The sequence below is a fragment of the Melozone crissalis genome, unplaced genomic scaffold, assembly GCF_028551555.1.
Source record: "Melozone crissalis strain CALT ecotype California unplaced genomic scaffold, PUWL_Pcris_2 ptg000090l_1, whole genome shotgun sequence".
NCBI lineage: Eukaryota > Metazoa > Chordata > Aves > Passeriformes > Passerellidae > Melozone > Melozone crissalis.
Window position 1 is genome coordinate 6106308 of NW_026535867.1, and position 21845 is coordinate 6128152.

A 21845-nucleotide genomic window follows, 5' to 3' on the forward strand; every position below is an offset into this window, starting at 1 on the left:
CTTCACCTTCAATGACAGTAAAATTAAAGAAATGTCACTTTAGTTTTCCAGCTCATAAAATGCTAAAATTACAAGCAATCTTGTACTTTTTATGTCACCCTTAGTTTTAGGCAAGTCCCAATCCATTTCTGCAATTGGGTTTCCACATCTGTCTGTAACATGGAGTGATGATGCTAATCTTGTACACAAAACTTACAAAGATTTATACTCAACTGTTAATGCTTAGGAATCAATTAATTTATGTTCATATAATTAGTTTTAATGTGTACATGAGTCTGGCTCCTTCTCCATCAAAAAGGGAAAACATTCTAAGAATTATTAGAATAGAAAAATTTACTTTCTTAAATGCAGAAATTCCAGTGACCCTTTGGACAGCAAGCAATGCAGTCTGACTCCAAATCCAAGTCATCTTTTTATTTTTCTTTTTTCCTGAAAGAGTTTTGGGGTAATAAGACCACTTCTAAATATCATCCCTCATTTTTTAGGCAGCCATGATTTCCCTTTAAGTACCTGGTGTTATTAAATGTTGAAAACACTGATACATTGCTTAGATACAGCTCAGGACAAAAGAACAATGTAGGAGAAATAAACACTGCTCTTCTTCTGATCAAAGTCTCTATATAGTGCACAAGTTGACTGAGTAGCCCTTGCATTAGAAAAGCACCACAGGGAATTAAAACTCTGCTTACTCTGTAATCCTGTTTTATTATTTATAGGGAGGTGACTATCTTTTATCAAATAAATGGCTTAAAATTAACTATGGCATAAAAATTGGCTTCAGTTACAAATGCCAAAGACAGCAGCCATTTTCACTACAAATAAAATATATTTATGTAATAAATTATGGGTAGTTTAAAAGTAATTTGGAGTAAGAGTGGTATTACTTGTGCATATTATACAGCAAAAATATAATTTTCAGGTCAATCAAAATAGCTAAAAGCTTTGGTGAATTTGGAGACAACAATCAGAACTACATTAAATAGATTTTTTTATAAAAATCAATTTATAAAGTCAATAGGCCTTAATCCCTTAATCCTTCAACATTCTTGTTTTGCCCTGTATGTTCTTGAGTGAGTAATAGTTTGAGTTGGGAGATCAAAGGGTTAATTTGCTTTTCAATTGGAGAATGACTCAGAGTTACCCTTTATTGTAAAAAAAAAAAAAAAAAAAAAGTGATGTGTGGGTGTAAGGTAGGGAAAAAGAGCCAAGAAAATGGATTCACTAATTGGGGTTTTCACCTGCTGTGAGTCTAATTGAATACAATGCTTTAATTGTAACTCAAGGAGAAAGAAGATTATGCAAAGTATGAGAAATTCAGACTGGTTTTTAAATTCTTATTACTTGGCACTATTGTATGGGAAAGAAGACCAGCATGATAATAGCAGCATCAAGCTTCTGTTAAGACAGGCCAGGAAGCTCCAGAAACAGTGGAAATTGAAGGAATGTGTGTCAGGGAATCAGTGCTAGATGCTTCTGAAGGAAAACAAACCACTTTTGCTGTGAAACGTCTGGCCTCTGGCTGCCTCTCCCTTTGTATGACACGAGCAGCTGCTCTCTCCTTGTGGGGAACCCTGAGGTTCCTCCCAGCTAGAATGAAAATCATTCTATTTTAAAGACTTAAGGAGAGTTTTGTCACTTCTTAAAACTCGACTAAAATGCAAAAATGTGAGACTGCTGATATAACACAATGGACAGCCTTCAGCCAGTTTATTCATGTCAAAACTAAGATACAGTCAGAGCAATTGATGCAATACCAGGTCCACTAAATTAAATGGAAAATTCACAGTCTAATGAGTTTTAACACGGCGTTTATACTTACGCAAAAATTATTTCTCTATTTTCTTTCCATATTGGGGTAATATTACAGATACAACGTTACTGAAAACTGAGTTAGATCTGTTAAACAACCTAAATCATCTAGAAACTAGGAGAATTTAACATTTAATTCCAATAATTTTTATGTTTGCACTTGAGGGCCCGAGGGGTTGAACCTTGAGCATCTCTCACATTAATGCTTCTAGGAAAAAAAAACCCTGTGGGCTTTCCTTGAACTGCTTGTTGAACTTTTCTTAAAATCAGATAATCCAACTATCTGGAGCATTAAGGGGAACCCTAAATTTTCATGGTGCTTAGGCTAACACCCTCCAACTTCAATGCCTACTGACATCCATGTAACAGGAGTGGGATGAATTTTCCGTGCTTCTTGGTGTGCATCTTCCCAGTGTAAAAACAGGGAGATTCTTTTGTGCATTTGAAAGATTTCAATTTGATATTAGGAAGAAATTCTTTATTGTGAGGGTGGTGAGGCACTGGAACAGGTTGCCAGAGAAGTTGGAGATTCCCCATCCCTGGAAGTGTTTGAGGCTGGATAGGGCCTTGAACAACCTGCATTAGTGGTAGGAAAGGTGGAACTAGATATTCTTTAAGGACCCTTCCAACCAAAAGCACTCTATGAATCTGACTTGAAAGACATTGTTTTTGGGGTGGCTTTACCAGGAAATCACAATATGCAAAGCTTGAAAAACTGCTTGGTTATGGGAAGGACTGGGAGCCTTCATTAGGCGAGACTGGCCACGCTGATTTGAAGTGCTTGTGACACCAAAAGGAGATTGCTGGCTTTTTGTAATGCATAGTTTGTGTAATGCACATTGCGTAGGAATTAATGCAAAGAAACATCGCAACAGTAACTCGGCATGAGCTGAACTATTTCCTCTGCGCTGACAGATCTAGGGGAGAATCTCACCCTTCCTTCCCTGCAGGGCCAAGGCAAGCCCTTAGAAATGAAATTACCTGATTTCACTCATGAATAAACCACTCGGCATTTTAAGCACGGAAATTAAGCACTGAGAGGGAAAAAAAAAAAAAAAAAAAGGTGCGGGTTAAGGTCCATTTCAAATATGTCTGGATTCGGTGCATATTTATATTTTAGCTAAGTTTTCTTCCCAAGCCCGCTGAAGACGAACTGATTTGCCGGCTCTCAGCACACGCCACTCTCTGGCCGGCCGGCCAGCGCCAGGGCAAAGAACACCCCAAAAATTAAAAAAGAAGTCAAAGGAAGCCCCGAGGGCTTCCTCCAGAATAGCTGCACAGCACCAGGGAGACCGGGGAGGGGCGAGGTGCCCTCAGCCGCCCCGCAGCCGGGATGAGGGGGGAGGCTCGGAGCTGAGGGCGGGCAGCGCCGGCACCGCCGCCGGGAGGGAGCGGGGCGGGGCGGGCAGCGCCACCTCCTCCTCCCTCCCTCTCGCTCTGCCTTTCCCTCCATCCCTCCCTCGCTGCCGCCGTCCCTCCCTGCCGGCGGGGCGGCCGCAGTGGCGCTGAGCGGCTGGGCTGGGCGGACGCGCTGTTTCTGCCTCCGCGGCGCCTCCGACCCGCCGCCGCCATGAGGGAGCAGCTCCGTGGGTAAGGGCGATGCGGGGCGCGGGCGGCAGGTGCCGGCGGGGGCGCGGCCCGGGGCCATCCCGCGCTCCGCGGCGGCGGCAGCGAGCGGCGTGGCCGGCCGCCGTCTGCGCCGGGCGGGCGGTCGTACCTGTCATCGCTTAGACGGGAAATCGCAACTTGCCGCTCGGTTTCTTCTGGGAACTTAAAAGGGCGTTTGGTTCGGCGCCTTTTCCCCGTTGCCGAGGCCGTAGTTGGGCGCTGGATGCGCCCCGTTGGCACACGTAGGAGATGGCGGTGTGAGCGGCACGCACGCGTGGCGCTACCTGTGCCGGTGCCTGTACCTGTGCCGGTGCCTGTACCTGTACCTGTACATGTACCTGTGCCTATACCTGTGCCTGTGCTGGTACTTGTGCCTATGCCGGTGCCGGTGCCCGTGCCGGTGCCCGTGCAGGCTGGCGAGGGGAGAAGCCGCGGCAGGGAACACCGCGTTGGTGCCGGAGGTGCGCGATGCGCGGGGCTCGCCCCGCTGCTCCGCAGGTTCCGCGGGTAGCGCGGTGCTGCACGGCGTCACCTGCGCTGAGCATCGCCTGTAGGGCAGCTCGGGCCGGGCGTGAACTTCAGCGGAATTCCTGAAAGCGAACGTGCTCGGGGGTGTATGGCTTCTTCCCCCCCCCCCCGTAATTTAATGCTTAGAAGTAATCTTTCAAGTTAATAGGTAGAAGAGGCTGGGAGGGGATTCCCTCCGGGCGGTTGCACTGCAAGTGCTGTATTTCTAGTTGCTATATGGCACCTTATATTGCCTTTTAATAGCTGCTGTAAAACATCTTGCAGCCTGGGACACCGGAGGTGTCTTGCACAGGAGTTGGGCAGAGAGGTGGTTTTTGCAGGCGTGCGTGTGCAGAGCTGGGGAAACGAGGAACCTGCTTATATCGGGGATCTTTGACCTTTTTAGCACTAAGGAATTGTTCAAGGCCATCGCTTGTCTAAGCCTGGATTTGACAAGACCCTGCAGTGAAATTGCTTTGGCAGAAGTGGAGAGGAGAGGCTTTGGAAAGCAAATAGATCAGCCGAGACTGACAAGCCGGGGGGGAAAGGCTCACCCAAACCAAGCCACTGAGTGGGAATCTTTTCCCCTGACAGAGCAGACAAAATAAATGTTTAACATCAACGGGAGAAAAGAAGGGTTACTGTTCAGTACTTGACAGCTGATATTTGGCCCTTTTCCTATTTTTCATTTCCAGTATCGGCAAGAAACTTTAATATGTATCGGTGCCTGCCTGCCTTCAGCAGTCTGATAAATCTTGCAAAAGCCAATAAAACAGGCTAAAGTCAAATTCCTGCTGAAGAGACGCTGATCCTTGGCTTAAACAGAAGTAATCTCTGCGCAGATCAGTAGTCTCTAGATTTACAGATGAAAACAGTAGTTCTTTGTAAAGCACAAAGCAGTGCCACCTTTTTACATTGCTAATACTTTCCATAGCACTAACTTGTTTTAGCTTGGGAATTAATGAAGCACTGTGGAAAGAGAAATATTAAGTCTTTCTTTGCAGTCACTGTCATCTTCCGTTGAAAATATTTTTCTTTTAAATGAGAGGTAGTGTCTATTCATAAAAGCTCTTTCAGTTGCATTTAGGTTCGTTTAGTAAAATCCAAACAACTAGCATGTTTACTTTGGCTTTTTGACAACAGTCATAAGGTGGTTGGAGTAACATTTGATTCATCGTAAAGACAGAAGGTGAGAAGTATTGTAAATCATGTTGTTTGAAAAGAGATGAGTTCAGGGGTTTGTACAATGCCACTATAAATTTGGCACTTTTTTGTGAGTATATGTGACTATTGCTATGCGATAGAATTTTTTATTCTGTGCACATCTATGCATTTGCACATGTTGTTCATGTCGCATTTGCTAATGAAGGGTGTGGGGAGAAGTGCAGCAGAACTGGCTCTGGTATCACCAGTGAAGAGTTTAAAAAGGACTCTGCAGTTGCAACCTGAAATTCTGCTCTGGAGCTCAGCAGTGAATACACAGGACTTTTTTCTTCTTTTTTTTTTTTTTTTTTTAAAGGGTGAGGGAGAAGAGATGCAATCAAAAACAGTTAAAAGATTTGTGAATGTTACAGTGTGGCTGGTGCAGGAATGTGGAGGGGGGATTTGTGCAAGAATTTGGGTGTGGGGGAGCGTTGCTTTCAATTCCTCCTGCTGCTGGTGTTGCTCAGAAGTAATATAAAAAGAATGAAGAAAAAATGACTTTATTTTGTCCAGACTGATCAAGTCATAACAAGGGAACTGTAATTCCAGTGTGTCTGTTAGGATATCATCTCTTGATTTCAGGTTTCCAATCCTGTGTGTTGTTGGCTCTGCTGACAGTGATGAGAGACAAATCTCTCTGCTGTTGGCAGAAACAGAGTTCACACAGGCATAGTGTGACAGAATTCCCTACATAAAAATTATCCTTGCTAATATAATATAATCATCCCTTAATGAAGTGGTCCTGTGGTTCCCAAAGGATGTATCAAGTGAAGACTATGCTTTCATCCCACCAAATTATCAGTGTGTTTAGCGTGCCAGTCACACTTGCACCAAGGTGTCACCACTAGCCATTGCTTCTCGTCTTCTTTTCAGGCCTGGTTTTAATTTCCTTTCCACTTTTGCAGCTCAGGTCAGGTGAGAAAGAGGAAAATAAGCCAAGTGAGTGCACTTACATTTTTATTTGTTTCAGAATGCCTGTGATTTAAAAGCTAGTGATCAATTTAGTTGACCTAAATGTAGAGCCAAATTGAAAAATATATCCTCTGAGCATGTGCAATATTGGAAAACTGCTGGCTGTGTGTGCCAATGTCTTCTTGTGTTGGTGGTTTGTTGGAGAAGCATTTTGAGTACTTATTTCCGCACATATTCTCACTCTGCTAGTCAAGAGGACTCAGACTACACTTTTGACGTCTTTCTGACTTGCAGGCTGTAAAGGGCCTTGTTCACCAGAGTTTGAAACTCTGGCAAACACTTTGCTGCAGATCTATTAAGGATGCTACAGCATTCCCAAGTGTGGTTGAGGCCGCCTGAAAGTGCTGAGCTGGCATTTCACTTCAGACGGTGCTCACAATAAGGGCATACACACAAATCCTCCCCCACCGGTCCAAGCCCAGAGCTCACAATTAAATGGCCTTTGAAAATGGCAAAGAGGCTTAGGAAGAATAGCCTTGATGGAATCTAACCTTTCCTGGAGCTGCCCTTGTGTGCAGAATAGTTGATAATTTCCTGAGCCGAAGATGTTCAGAGGCGAACGCCTTTTAGCTGGAGCAAAATATCTGCAGCCTTCTTGTGTTCTGCATGTAAAGTACCAGCAAAGTCTGCCCTGGCTCCGTGCGGCCACTCAACCTCCACAGTTCCCCTCCAAGCCTTCCCTTGCTCCTGCAGGAGCACAGAGGGGTGCTGAGGGCTGGCCAGCCCATCCCTGGGGCTGGTTCCAGGCGGGAGCTGGGTGGTCTTTGCCAAGGTGGGATCCAGCAGGTGCAGGGCACTCTGCCCCATGGATGCTCACTGCTGGTGGGGAAAGAGTTAGGGGCTCTACTGGCTTGACTTTTATGGACTTAGGAAAGGAATATTTCCTCTAAGTTGCAACGAAGTTTCAAATTAAAGGAAAACGGGAAATGTACCAGCCCTGCGAATTCAGTCTTTGTTACTTGAACATGAAGCAAATGAAATCATTCTTTACAAAATGTGCATTTCCCGTGATAATTTATCTTGTACTATGAAAGAAAACCACGCTGAGTAAAGGTTTGGGGTTACTGGTATTAAAAATACCTGAAACCAGTTGGAGTCCAGTGTTTCTCTGGCAAAGAAAATTTTATTTGCAAGGTCTTAAAAAAGCAGTTGTGTATTTTCAGCAGTAGTAAATGCCATAAGATTAAACCGTACACGCTCAACTCATTGATACGTGATTAGGCCTTATAATAAAAAATTTAAAAAAAATTCAATAAATTACTTATTGGTATAACTTTGATTTTTGATACTAGTTTTTCACATGAAGATGATCCTTTTGTTCTTCTATCCCACACAAGCACGGCATATGTCCATAATCCTATGTATATTCGCCTTTACCAGATATCTAATGGTTTTTAAATGTTTTCATGGGGAATCAGTTTCTTTGAAGGCTGTCAGGTTGACAGCTATGGAGTCTGAAATTATTTAGTTTGTCCTTAGAACAATTTGAGGCTACCAAATTAATTTCATACAGGTTTTTCAATGAGGTTATTTTCGGAGGCTTCTTGTAACTGTTCACATAAATTCTTTTTCTCATTTTTGCTATGTGATTCAGTCTACAAACCATGGTACAGTTCCTCTTCAGATATACCCCACTTCTCAGGCTGTCTGCCTGTGGGGAGGCAAGCCAGGCTGGCCAAGCTCATGCATGGGGGACTGTTGATCTGGGACTGACATTGGGTGCAAACAAACTGCAGCCGCTGGTCTGTAGGTGTGAATGTTTGTCTGGGTCTGCAGCTGCTCACCTGAATCGTGACATTTCTGGCTATAGGGTTTTCTGCCATGAATGCATTTCCATCTTCTTTTCCTTTGGGGTGCTGCTATATCAGAAGAGGCTTCTCTCAGTTGAGTTTTTAGGAATGAAGCTGTTTCTGTTTTTCTTCTAAAATATGCTTTATATCTGGGTGTGATAAAAGGTTCTGGTGTTACGTTCTCCCTGCAGAACCTGCTCGATCCAAGCAGGATGGGAAATGCAGGAGCTCAGATGCAGCTGGCCCAGATCCGCAGGTTTTCACTTGAAGCTACCCAGTTTCTGGGAGTAAAAAACCAACCAACCAGGAAAAAAGCCCAGACCAGGCTGAAATTTCTGAATACAGTTGCATCCACCTCCCTTTGCAGGACTCGTTTTTATCAGAGCAAAGAACAAGACTGGTTTTGCTCTTGTGACGTCCTTCTCCCATTTTCACTGCCTTCAGCCACTGCAGGAATTGAGGGTTGGGAATGCTGAGACAGGGCTTGTTTGAAACCCTGTGCTCAACTAGGGCAGCTCTACAGTAGAGTTTTTTTCTTATGCTTAGTGCTTGTGATCCCTTTCATTCTTTCTTGTAGTTACAGAGCAAAATCTGGAAATATTATATATAGTAAGCTGCTGAACATATAGAGGTTACTGGGCCAGTAAGTATTCACTGGAATCAAATAAATAGCCTGTCTTTTAAGGCCAAAATTAAATTGTACTGAAAAAACCTGGCACATCTTTCTTTTTCCTTGAGTAGGGGTGCTGTTGAAGTGATGCATTGGAAGTTTTACCTCTTCTTAGTCTACAAAGGGTAAATGTGCACTTGGGAACATCAGTGCCTCAAAATGAGAACTCAAGGACTGTTTGTTCTCTAAAACAACCTTGTTGTGTCAATGTTCCAGGGCACAGTGCAGCCCACAGGTGCTGCTGGGTGGTGGTTTGGTCTCCTGGAGCTGGAAGCTGTGTGCTCCAGGAGCTCAGCAGTGCTGTGGGTCAGGTCCTGCTCCTCTGCATATGTTCTCCAGAATGATGTGTGCATGTTGAAGCCTGTATGTCTGCTTTTAAGTACAGAAATGGCAAATGTATTTGGTAGTAATGGTATGCTACATACCTGTTCCATATATTTTATTATTTTTTTCTTTTTTTAATGGAGACTCACAGTTGTCTCAATACGGCTGAATTCTGTTTGAATTGAACGGGACTTAATTGGCTACAGGACAGATAAGGAGAATTTTCTTTCAAGCCTTCTATGTTAATGGAAACATAATCATGTTAGCTATGCTGTCATTAAAAAACAAGCTCCAGAAGTATAACCTTAGGAGACATGAGTTGCTACTACATCCACTAACACTTCGCTCTGTTGACTTTCTCACGCTGCCTGTCCTTCGGCAGCACGTTGTGTTGCAAAGCTGGAGGCTGCTGACCTCAATGCAGACACTCTCCAATTTACATTCTGCTCATACTGCAGCATTTCATAACCCCGCTTCAGCTTTCCCTGGCTTCCCAACAGTGGAACACTGCACAGGGACCTCCAGGGCTGGGGAAAGGGCCTGGGAGTCCCTGGAAACAAGCAGAGCAGCCAAGAGTCTTTGCTAGAAAAGATTGTCACTACAGGGTGCAACATTGCCCTGGGAAGTGGTGTAAGCTGGTGGTGGATCAGAAGGCTGTGGCTCAGGGAATTTAGCACAGGAAGGATTGGACCCACTGCATTGGGTGGTTCTTACATACTACCTGGGAAAGGGTTGAGAGAGCATGTAGGGGAAAGAAAGTCAAATATGGATCTCAGTGTCTGCTCAGAGTTTCCAGAAACTCTTTTAAGAACTAAACCCTCTGAAATGTCTGTCCTCTAGCTTGGAGCAACTGGAGAATGACCGGTACAAAGCAATGAGTTCTTAAGAATTGATGGCTTGCAAATTCCTCAAAACATTGACATACTTGCTGTCTTTTTAATTAGCACTAATTAAGTTTTAATTTTATTTCATGAGTCCTGGACTGAATAAAGCGCTCCAGGTTAATGCCCCTCATTGAAGGAAGATGTTCCTGGCACTGCTGAGCCCCCTGCCAGGGCAGCCCAGGCTGTGGGCACAGATCGGGCACCGTGCTCTGATGTGCAGCCTGCATCTCTGCTGTGAGATGGAGAGAGAAATTCTCTATACTAACTTTCATGTTTTGTGTTGTAGCCATGAGACGCAAACGACCTGCTGGGATCATCCCAAGATGACTGAGCTTTACCAGTCATTAGGTAAGGCATCTCTACCAGATGTTTGGTGCTTTTATTTTATTTTTTTTCTTTCAACTGAATGATTTGCTAAGGCAAAGATTTCCAGAGGAAGCAGACCAAAATTAAGTGAAAGAGAGAGGCAGAGCTTTCACCAATGTTAACATTTTCTGCAAGGGAAATACAAAAGGCACACATTTCAAACATGCAGTAGAAAAGAAATTTATTTCATTTAGCACATTTGGAATGTACACTGGGTTTATAAAGTAATTTGGGTGTATTGTTACAATCTCTTTGCTGAAAGACTGGAACAGAAGTTAGAAAAAAATAATCCTGAATCTTTTCACTGTCTAATCTGCTTTACAAAAGGCACATGAAAAAATCAAACCAAGCTGCTGTTAATGTTGACTTTTGGATCGTGGGAAGCCAGTTGAAGCAATTTGCCAAACTGTGTTACCACTGCTTTATTTTTAAAGCGCTTTCAATACTTAGAAGGCATAGCAGCTGTCATGATGTCATTTTGAATACCCAAATTGCATGCTTATTATGACTTCAGATGTGCCTCTCTGGTGGAGGGTTTTTTTCCCATTTTTTAGCAGCTTTGGAATTTATTAACAGAAGCACATCTACAAGATAAAATAGGTTAATCTATGCTCTAGTGTAGGCTGCTTGGCAGGCCATTTAATAGCTAACTCTTTGATTTTAATGGTTGTGTTAATAAATAATAGAGGGTATAATAAAAATTAAGCTATTTTGCTGAAAGAAATATCAGTAAATATGCTGCATTCATAAAGGAGGTTACATTTGTACAGCACATGTACATAAACCAGCTTGAGCACTAGGACTGTCAGATCTAGTATTCTGTGCAGGCTTATTTGCCATGGTGAAAAATAGCTTAAATTACCACCTGCTAAACTCTAGTTTAGCTGCTGAAAACAGTCTAATTATGCCAGTGTAATCTATTTCAAGCGAACTCAGGTATCTCTATGGTGCTCTGCAGTTCAAGCATGCTAAAAATATTTTAGAAAAGTGATATAAAATGAAACGACGCAGTGTGATTTTTTTTTCCTTATAGTATTAGCAGTGTGGCAGCAGTTGGTTTAAAAATTAACCAGAATGCGGCTTTGTATGCCAAAAAGGGATATAAAATGTGTAAGTTCAGGCTAACCAAATGCAAAAGCAGACAAGTAGGGACTTGACATTTAATTACAACGTATTGCCCCATGTGTCTCCTTCATATTTCTGCTCTTAAAGTGAGTGATTTAAAAGTTTCAGGACAAAAGATAATTGCACTTGCAGACATCCCTTTAATACAGGTAGGTCTTCAAATAGTTGCCTGTTAATTGAACTGCACTCTGACTCCTCAGCTGCCTTTGATCCACAGATTGCAAGGTATTGCTGATACTGTTGTTGCTCAGACCTAAAGCCCTCTTGCAACTGCTTTTCTTCTTAGAGTCCCTGTTCCAGCCAGAGTACTCTTAAATACCAAGAAGTGAAAAGGTAATAAGGGAGAAAAGTGTCCTGATAGATTCGGGTCAGCAGTTCAGAAGATGTGTGACTGCTGAAGTCAGTTTGCATTTAGTTTAACTGAATTTTATCACTGTGAGTATCACCCAAATGTCAGGAGTTTAAGACAGCCTTATTTTTTACTGCACAAAGAAGGAACATGTTCAGGCAGATTTTGTTTCTTACTTACTTGTGAACTTTCTTTTTCTCCTGCTGCTTTCCTTTTCAGGAGCGTTAAATCTCCAAAAAAGCAGTCCTTTATCTGGGCTGTTCTGTTTCTTTTAGAGCTGAGACCAAACAGTCATTAATGTGAAAGAAATACTGATTTTAGACAAGTATGTATAATTTATATTTTTATGAGGTGTTCATTTATGTGTACAAAAGAGACTAGACAAGGTGACTCTTTGTGTCCTGCCACATGGGTGAAGCTTTGATGAAAGTGCTCCTGAATAACCTACCAATTTATTTTATTTCTGAACTGAGTGTAATCACCATTGCCTTACTCTCACACAAACTGCATAATACAAGTATAACCCGTTTAGTCTTGAACAGAACCCTTGATGTATTTTCAGTGCTCTGCTTTGCCTCGGGTCAAAATGGTAATAATGGGATGTTTGAAGTCTTTTCAGACTGTTCAGTAATATATTATCTGAGAAGATGTTATTAAAGTCGATTTTGTATTGCATACTCATTATATCTTATTATTTTACCCTCCATTAGAATCCCAATTTTGTTTCTAATTCGTATAAAGAAGCTAGTAAAGAGCTTAGTATGTATGCCTTTTTAAAAATCTGGTAGAAAGCATGAATTTGGCAAGCGGGTAAATGCAGAAAAGTGGGACCAAGTACATCAGTGCTGTCAAGAATTTTCATTTCCATTTTCCAACTTCTACACTTATCCAGTGTGGAATAATTGTGCTGTGTGATGTAGCTCTCTATACATGCCAGTAATTTGCTGCAGGATGATTATGTCTGATTTAAATTCTTACAAATTACTGAAAGCTTAATTTTTTATAAGTGAATGAGGAAGGTGCATCCTGGCACGAGGTAACATTTCTTACCTGCCTCCAAGATGCAAGAGATACTTCTCCAAGAAAGAAGAGTAATATTAATCTTCACATATCCAATTCACACACCTCCAAATTGTTGCATTACATTTTGCTAAAATAGGTGAATTTCAAGTGAGACTTACTGGTTCATTTTTCTATCTTTGGAGGTCTGGGTATTAATAAAAATGAAACTAAATTACTTGGGAGCATTATTTAATACTACTAAAAGGAGGTAGCAATGTGCTGTACACAGTCCTGTAACCTCTTCAGTTGGGACTGCATCAGAGACAGGAGGAAGAATCTATGGGAAGAAATTATACAATACTCTGCCTATGAAGGAAGTATTCTTAAATTCTCTTGGAACTCATTTGCTAAAACATAGCTGGTTATAAAGATATTTGTTAAATATTTGATTGAAATTACATATGTGTATCAAAAAATTTCCAACTCGTGGTTCTCCTTCTAACAGACATTTTCCTTTTAGGACACTAAGGTGCTTGTTCCTGACTGCTCTTTATTATTTAAACAATGTTGCATTTTATCAGTGTTAATGAAAAATTTACTCAACTTGAGCAATTTTTGCTCTTCTTTAAATTATAGCTACTTAAAGGCTGTCTATAATGAATGATTTAATTGTTTAATGTTTAATTGAAATGGCAGCAGGAATTAAATGTTGGTATAGATTAAACTAAAAAGAGTCATGTAAGTTAAGAACATAGAGAAGAAATAAATGCTGAAATAGGAAAGGTAGTAAAAATCATTATACGTGAGCTTCAAAGAATCAGAAGCTGACATCCCTGGTTTGTATTTATACCATTAAGAACCACTCCTATTTTCTTCTAACTTCCTCCTGAAAGTCTTCAAAGAATCAAGAACTGCTCCAGCTGCTTTTCTTTCCAAAATTAGTTCCTCTGCAGCAGGTCTGCTCTTTTTACACTGTTCTTTTACACCCCCTTACCAATTTTTTCATCCTTCATGATGACTCCAGGGAATCACTGAAAAGGGAATTTGTGTTGCTCCTCTGTCTTGGAGACCACGGACCTTTGCATGAGGGCAGAGACAGAAGGAACAGGAATCACAAAGTGGTCTGAGTTCGCTCAATTTTTTCAGATTATCTTCTGAGAGTGAACATTTAATGTCAGACAGCTTAGCTCTGAATAGTAGTATTTTGCCTTTAAGCTGAGAATGACTCCAGCCTTTGCTGTGATGGCCCAGGAGGACTTGGCTTGTCATGCCATACTGTTAGTGTCCCCTCCTCCAGCCTTCCTGTGTCATGTGTCAGTACAAGTGTCCTCAAGGTGCATTAGTGTCACCATGAACAGTAATTGCAGTAGCAGGATGCAGTCAGAAATGTTGTTTATCATTCCTAATTCAGCAAGGCAAGGCAAGAGGGTGAAAACCACCCTCATCCTTGCAGGCTGCAGTGCACTGGTGACAGCTCTCCATTTAATTTAGAGGATGGGGGGCAGTTCTCTATGGATTACATGAAAGAATTGTCAGAATTGCTTAACACAAGGTGGGAGAATGCTGGAAGGCACCTCTGAGCTTTCAGCAGCAGCTGCTGTGTTGGTCTTGTGGCTGGCTTCTAACTCCCAGTGACCAAGGCTGACCAGCTTCATCCTCTTTGGTTTGTGTATCTTGATTTGTCCTTCTGAAAAGCTGCCTGGAGAGGCTGAACTGCCCCTGGTTGACATTACAGTTTGTATTAGCAGCCACTAAACCATGTATTTATTATGAAGCTTTATTCATATTCAGCTGTTTTCCATGTTTGCACCACTAAGACCTGTGTCTAGTGCACATATCAGACATTTGAGTTCTACTGCAATCCAGTGAGATTTTCCATATGGTCTCTCTTTAAAGGTTGATTATTCAATCATGCCCTTTTCAAGCCCATTTCAAGAAATAGGATTGCTTGGCTTCAGTCAGCCTTGGCCAGTAGTCAGTGTGATTGAGCTCTGTGCAGCACACACCTAACAGACAGGAAACATAACTGTACATAACAGACAGTAAATATAACTGTGGCAGAGAGGTAGAATTTAGGGGTAGCAGTTAACCTGGCATCCCTTGAAAATGAAAGCACAGGTGTATTAGAATGAAGGAGGCTCTTCTAGAGAGAATGAAGGGCTGTTCTGTTACAGAATATTGCCAGCATGGGGACAGTTTGCTTAAGGTAACTTCACTCTTGGTTTGCAAATGGACACTTTGTATTATTATTTTCTGAAGTTGCTTGTAGTTTATTTATTTTAGGATTTTCCAGTATCATTGCTTCTCACCAGAGTACATAAAAGGTTTCTGAACTTTCTGACCCTAAACTCCACTCATGTCTCATAATGGGATGAACCAGACAAACAAATCCTTTCTTACATTTTTGTGTTTGCAGGCTGAAGAAAAGACACTTCATTCTAAAACTCCCAAAGGTCATGTCATTTGGTCTGATGACAGGGATGCTGGCACATGCTCTGGTGTTCAGCCACTGGGTCTAGATGCGGTCAGTAGTGTTGTGGTGCTCTGGGTACCTCCCACTTGTTCATTTGCAGAGACACTGTTGGCTTTTTCACTCAGGTGTTCGGGCCTAGTACAACGTGAAGAATGCTTAAGGTGTACACAGAAAAACAGTTTACTGTTATTTATTACCAAAATAGTGTAGATGATAGCATTAGTTATTGTTATAATAAAAGTCAATGGCTGAGACTCAGCTGATATTAAGCAGTGTTACTTGATTAATTTCTTTCCTTTATGCATTTGTGTCATTTGCATTTTAAAGCTGCAATTCCAGAAGAGGCAATATATGTCACTGTAGGGTACCATTAAAAGATTAATTTACAGGTTTTGGGCAGCAGGAGGAAGCCCAGCATTCTTACCAGCCAGACAGGGAATCTCAGCTGTATTGAAACAATGTGAGTGCTGCTGATGTCTGATGAGACATGGAAAGTTTAGTGGCTGTAGAGGAATTGCTGTCTATTCAGGACTGGCCAGTATAGAGTTTTTAACATCTGTTAGGAAGGCATTGTCATTCCCAAAATAGGTTATCCCCAGGCAGTGTATTTATGAGCAGTCTATGAGCATGTCACAAGCTGTGGCTGAGTAAGGCTTTCAGGTTTCTGGGTACATCACTACAGGTTCACATTCTCTGTCCTTGCACCTGAGATTAAAAACCCTCAGAACACTGTAAATCTTATAAAACGAAGATGAGGATTTGACCTGATGACATCTGATTTCTTTAAAAGAATTAAGTTGTTAATTTCAGGTTAATACCACCTGAAGCATGTTAGCTGCTCATTTCACTTAGATGATGTCCAGACACTGAGATAATTGCTGTCCATGGGAAGGGTGTGTGTTTGGCCCTCATTAACTAAAAAGGCAATTATAATAATATTCATAATAATATAAACAAGAAACCACTCTTTAAAGTAAAGGAAAGGTAGTTTCCTGGTAGCAAGGAGTTTATGAGATACCTTCAGATTACATTGGGAGAGAGATAAATGGCATGACCAGCTTTTGGTGGGAGGTGGCCTGGCCCATCCCAGTGCTTTTAAACACAGTGGGATGACTGTCATGCAGGATAGGACCATTTCAGATGGAACCTCCCAGTCACTCAGCACTCTCAGCAGATGCAGCAGCTCTAGGAGGGACCTATTTAAATCCTGTTGTCTGGTTTATAGATGTGACTCCTTAAGAGTAAAAACAAATACCCCCTCATGGTAGATGTTAAACCTCTTCAAAAATAGGTTATTTTAGAAAACTTACTGATTTTAATTTTTTATTGCCTTATTTGATAAGCTATTTTACATAGTAAAAGCTCAAGAATATGAGAATATGTTTTTTCCTCTTAATATACTACTCATATCTCAGTGTAAAATCCAGAATTTAGCAAGAGAGGATTAAAAAAAAAAACCCCAAACTGCAAGATTTTGACTACTGATCTGTGTCAGTAGTCAGTGAGACATTCCAGCAGGTGGTTTGAATCACTGACCACTTCTCAGATGAGTGGGTTTTTTTGCCTGATTATGCACTAGCAAAAAGATCTACTGTGTGTAATTGCAGGTATTTCTAGAATACTGTAGAAATAGAACATAGCCCTTATGTTTTGAGATTTCTCTCAACATGCAGAATTATGCAGAAAATGTTAGAATTTAATTATCTTATCATCTTTCCACAGTATTTCTGATTTGAGTTACTCCTATCAGCACTCTGAACTGAAGTACCCTTCATTAAAGCTGCATTTGTAATAAAAGCACTGATTCTTGTTCACTGTTATCATGTTATTAGATAGAGGAAGATATATTTTCACTTGAACAGAGGGGTCATCCATGGTTGAGTGGTGGGAAAGTCGTGATTTCTCTTTGCTCTGGGATGTAAATATGTCACCAAATACTCCCTCATGGTCCTTTCTTCTGTTGGCTCCTTTCCAGGGGCCAGGTGACCTCTTCACTGCATCCTTGTTTCAGACCATGAACAGATTATGCTCTTGGGCATTTACATTGTTTACAGCTTGAAAGTTGCCTTCTGAGCAAGAAGAGGGAGTATTGTTAACAACTTGCAAAAGTTTCACAATACAGCAAGAGCTTTCCAGCCCTCTGATCACTCCGTTCAGAGGATGAGGTGGTACATACTTTCTAGGAGTGGGAGGAAAGGGCTGGAGGAATACTTGTTGGTGCCCTGAACTCCTCAACCTGCTCTGAAATGATAAAAGCTTTGGAAGCAGGGCTTAGTGGGTCCTGACTCTTTCAGTGTGGGGGTGGAGAAAGCAACATTTTTTTTTCCTAAGGATCCAGGAAGGAAAAAACCAAAAAGCAATTGCCCAAAACAGAGAGGTAAGAGCTACTGGTGTTCCCATAGGCTTCTGGAAGGTTGCTGCTGCTTGAGCCCCTCTCCTGCCTCCTGTGCCTGTTGCCAGCAGGAGCAGCTGGGGTGTGAGCAGGCAGTGTGTCTGTGCTCCTCACTCGAGGTCCCCCCACTCAATGTCAGGGGTGGCTTTACAGCCAGCACGCCCCAGCCCAGGGCCAAGGCTCATTCCCTGGCAGAATTGTGTTCTTTGGTTCATATAAATGGGGTCTCATCCAGCAAGCCAAATGGTTTGAACTCGGTTAGGAAGGGCCTGGGCTCCTTCTGTTGCTACCCAGAGCAACACGTGTGTTCCAGCAGTGGCCCCAGGGGAGGAAAGGCACCACTGACACTTCCATAGGCACAGGGAGGGGAAAAGTGAAATCATGAAGATCCAGTGATCTTAAGTGACTGTCACCATCTGGAGAGACAGCTGTCCATCAGAAGCATGGAGATGGTGGCATAAGGGAGACAGAGGTGAGCAGTTGGCACAGGGACAGTAGCTGGGTGCAGGCTAATCCTGGTGACAGCAGTGACGGTGGCGGTGGCAGGTCGACGGCTCAGCCTTGGCTTGCAGAGCCAAATGAGCCCTGGTGCTGCTGCTTTTCCAAAACCTGAGATCAGGGCTCCAAAATGAGCACCTGGCATTGCTGCTTCATCATGTAGAGCAGATGCTTCTTGGCAGCAGTGTCGTTAAGGTTGATGATAAATTCAGTGTGTATTACATATACAGGAAAATAGATGTAAACTGTGGCACTTCCAGGATTAAATGTCTGCATGGATTGTATTTTCTGCCTTGATCGAGGCCTGAAATATGCATACATATTTACTCACATTTCTGAAAATGTAAATAATAAATAGATAAGCTTCTTTCAGAACACTCAGGGAGAATTTAAGAAAGGCCTCTTCATTTTGTCAAATGCTAGCCATAATATTCTTTTACAGATTTGCAGCAAGGGTACAAAATGTAATTGAATTCATGGTGTGTTTGTGAGAGACTGCTTTATTAATTTCCATTTAAGACAAATTAACTCTCTTTATTTAACTTACTGTATTCTACACCACATAAAGGACCTGTCAGGATGATGGTGAGAGACAGAGCTGGCAAGAACAATACATAGAAGTGCCCATTAAAAAGGTGTATGCAACTGTGCAGACAAAAATAAATTATATACAAAGCTGAAACTTCCTATTCTGCTCTAAGACATGTTTCAGAAATGTTCCACAGCTTTTATTAAGGTATTCAAAACTACTGAATTATCATACCTCATATTATTCATTCAGAACAGCTTAATTAAAATTAATGTAATTGAGACTATATTCCCTCTGCTACCTATACCTGTACAGCATTATAAATGATGTTGGGATAGTTATACCCAAGCTACCACATTTCAAACAGCTTTACAGCACCTTAGCTCGTATGCCAGCAAGGAAATGTTTTGTCTTTCCCTGTTTTTCATCATATTCTTTCTCTAAGAGTCTGTCAGGTTAGAGAAAGCTTATTGAGCTAAAGGGACCTTTATTTTGAGCCACTGCATTTTTTCCTCTAATGTTCTTTTTATATCTACGTTGTAGTTTACATTTTCTAAGCACTTTCCCATCAGTAATTGCTTAGGCTCCATGGGTTTCACCAGTAAATTAAATGCATTCAGCAGTGTTGTCAGGTGCTGAAACTGGCTGGCACAAGCACTGTATTTCTGTTCTGGAAAACCCTTAAGTTGCAATATGCCAAGCAATCTCTTGGGAATGATCCTTAGGCTGCACGGGAGTGTGTGTGCCCAGGAATGAGTTGGGTAGGTGGCAGGGTCAAGAGCATATGTTTGTTCAGTGGTGGGTGGCTGCCCTGTAGTGTATGAGTGTGTCCCCTGCCACTCCTCAGTTCCCAGTGCAGCTGCTGGCAATGCCCCTTGGGACCACCTTCTGTGCTCTGGTCTGGTGTGTCTTTGTCCCCACAGCGGCCAGGAGGTTTTGCAAGCCATGGTTAAAGTAATCAGTGGAGACTTGTGCTGATATCCTTATTTTGTGAATTGTATGAGGACAGCTTAGCAAAAGTTGAGCCAGACAGTGTCTCCCCAACTGGGTGCCATTCCCTGTCATGCTGCCAGAGCCACTGGCTCCCTGCCATTTTGCAGGTGGGGACCTGGAAACTCACCTGGCTAGGTGGGCTGGCTTCTCTCCAGAAAGGCTCTACATCTCTGGGCATGGCTGGGGCCTGCTTAGATGGAAAGCGCAGAAGTTTAATTGGATATTTTTAATAAGTTTTCTGTTTTAGCAGTAGCTGAGAGTCACTTGTTTTTTCCTGGGCATAAGTTTTCCCTTGGGGCTGCCTGCACACAGCCTGGCTGGTGCGCAAGGTGAACAAGGAAGAGTTTCAGGAGCTTATCTCCCTCACAGTGCCTCCGGTGTGAAAAGCTCTGCAGTATTTCCAGACACTGCCGCAGTCACTGATGTTGTCCTTTCAAGTGCTCTTTAGTTCTGTGCCTTTGAACAAAAGGAAGTAACACTTTAGGACTTAGTGGGGTTTTTTTTGAATGGTTGGTTGTCAAGATTTGAGGTCTTTAACTCAGTGAAATTTCTAACAAATTTTTTTTCCACCTCTGCTCTTTTAGCCAACAGTCTTGTAGTTCAGCATAACAACGTATTCATGAGTCTGGTTATTTCTGGTGTGTGAAGCTGATCTTTTGTTCTGATCTTGCCTCCCTACAGCTGACCTGAACAACGTCAGGTTCTCGGCGTACAGGACTGCCATGAAACTCCGCAGGCTGCAGAAGGCTCTCTGCTGTAAGTACCTGCCTGTGCCTCACCCTCTGCCAGGAGGGCTCCAGCACCAGCACACAAGTTTATTCACAGATATCAGAAGCAGAAAGACACTCCCACATGTACCCCCAGCTCTGCCTGGTACATGGAGACCTCTCACCTGAAGGGTCTCCTGCTGCCACCGGTTTGCATGATCATTACAAAACCAGAGTGCTGGGTGGTCTGCAGGTCTGTGCCTTGTAAAGCAGAGCAGCAGTACAGAAATAAAACTGAATATACCATACGTATTTCTTATCTTTACATGCTTTAGCCAGGTATTTTCACTGTGCCATGTCACTGTGCCATGTCCTGTGCCAGCCACAGCTTTGCAGCCCAGAGGAACACAGTTGTGGTGTGTTGGGAGCAGTGAGAGCTCAGCTGAAATAATGCTTCAGAGCTGGAATTGCTAATGGTTTGTAAAGTTAAATCTTGAACCCTGAGGGGTTATTGCCTTTAAATGAGATCATCTTAATAAACATTTAGCTTCATTTTTTTCCCCAGCTTTCAGTTGTGTTGAAAAGTCTCTCATCAGCTGTTATATTAGTGATGTGCATGTTCGAACATTTTAATTCTCCCAACTGCTCTATGTTATTCTACTTTTCACTAGAATTACATTTCCTTTTCAGCTTATTGTAACCTGATAGCTAAATAATTCGCTGAGAGTTTTCTTGATAGGCCAGTTAGCTGCCAAAGCAAGCAGTTTATTAGGCAGTCCAATTGGGAGGATTATTAAAATATTTTAACATTCACTGTTTGGCATTTAATTACAGGGTTAAATTTCTGACACAGTTGCAAATGTCTCAACTCTTGATTTATCTCAAGTTGGATTTGCGCTCACATGCTTTCTGGAACTGTGTCAAACCTTGGTATTTTTGAGCATGTTTACTTTTAGGCTTATAAGCATGGGTGAATTCCGCTAAAGTGTGCAGACTTAATGTCTGACTGTATAAAAAATAGGGGGGAAAAAGGAAAAAATAAACAATAAGTGAGAAGTCTTGTAACATTATGCATTATGAAGGATTTCAACATTAATTCAGTGACAAAGAATTATGATTAGAAATATAAACATCTTTCCATGGTAGAGCACTTCTGCCACGCTCACTGTGGAAATGTGGTATAAAGAAACTGGAGTGATATGCAGTGAGAAGTATTCATAACCAGTGCAGCACTGAAGGAAACAGAATTTCTGGAATTAACTAGCTGGCAGTGCATAAGTGTAACTTGTAACAGGCTTTTATGACTGAAAGTGCAAAACTTTGCATCCCATTTTGTCTGTATTAGAATCACAGAATATTCTGAGTTGGAGGGAACTCACAAGTATGATCCAACTCCAACTCCTGGCAGGCTGCCCCAAGAATCACACCATGTGCCTGAGGGCACTGTCCAGACACTTCTTGAGCTCTGTCAGGCTTGGTGCTGTAACCACTTCCCCTGGAGAGCCTGTTCCAGTGCCCAGCCACCCTCTGGGTTTAGAAGCTTTTGCCAATATCAGACTAAACCTCCCCTGACACAGCTTTAGAACATTCCCTTGGGTCCTGTCACTGGTCACAGAGCAAAGATCAGTGCCTGCCCTTTGCCTT

General features: G+C 42.2%; 1 protein-coding gene across 10 annotated transcripts in view; it reads left to right on the plus strand.

The window, feature by feature from the left end:
• The window catches only part of DMD (dystrophin), a 1043683-nt gene that overhangs the window by 956057 nt on the left and 65781 nt on the right, over positions 1–21845 (plus strand). For 6 of the 10 annotated variants that reach the window (XM_054291254.1, XM_054291257.1, XM_054291256.1 and 3 more), the window contains 2 exons: positions 10054–10115; positions 20176–20250. In XM_054291254.1, the coding sequence (XP_054147229.1) occupies positions 10054–10115; positions 20176–20250 (137 nt within the window). Of the gene's footprint in view, positions 1–3290; positions 3400–10053; positions 10116–20175; positions 20251–21845 lie in introns of those variants that run through there. The other 4 variants (XM_054291259.1, XM_054291260.1, XM_054291261.1 and 1 more) reach the window with 1 other exon arrangement.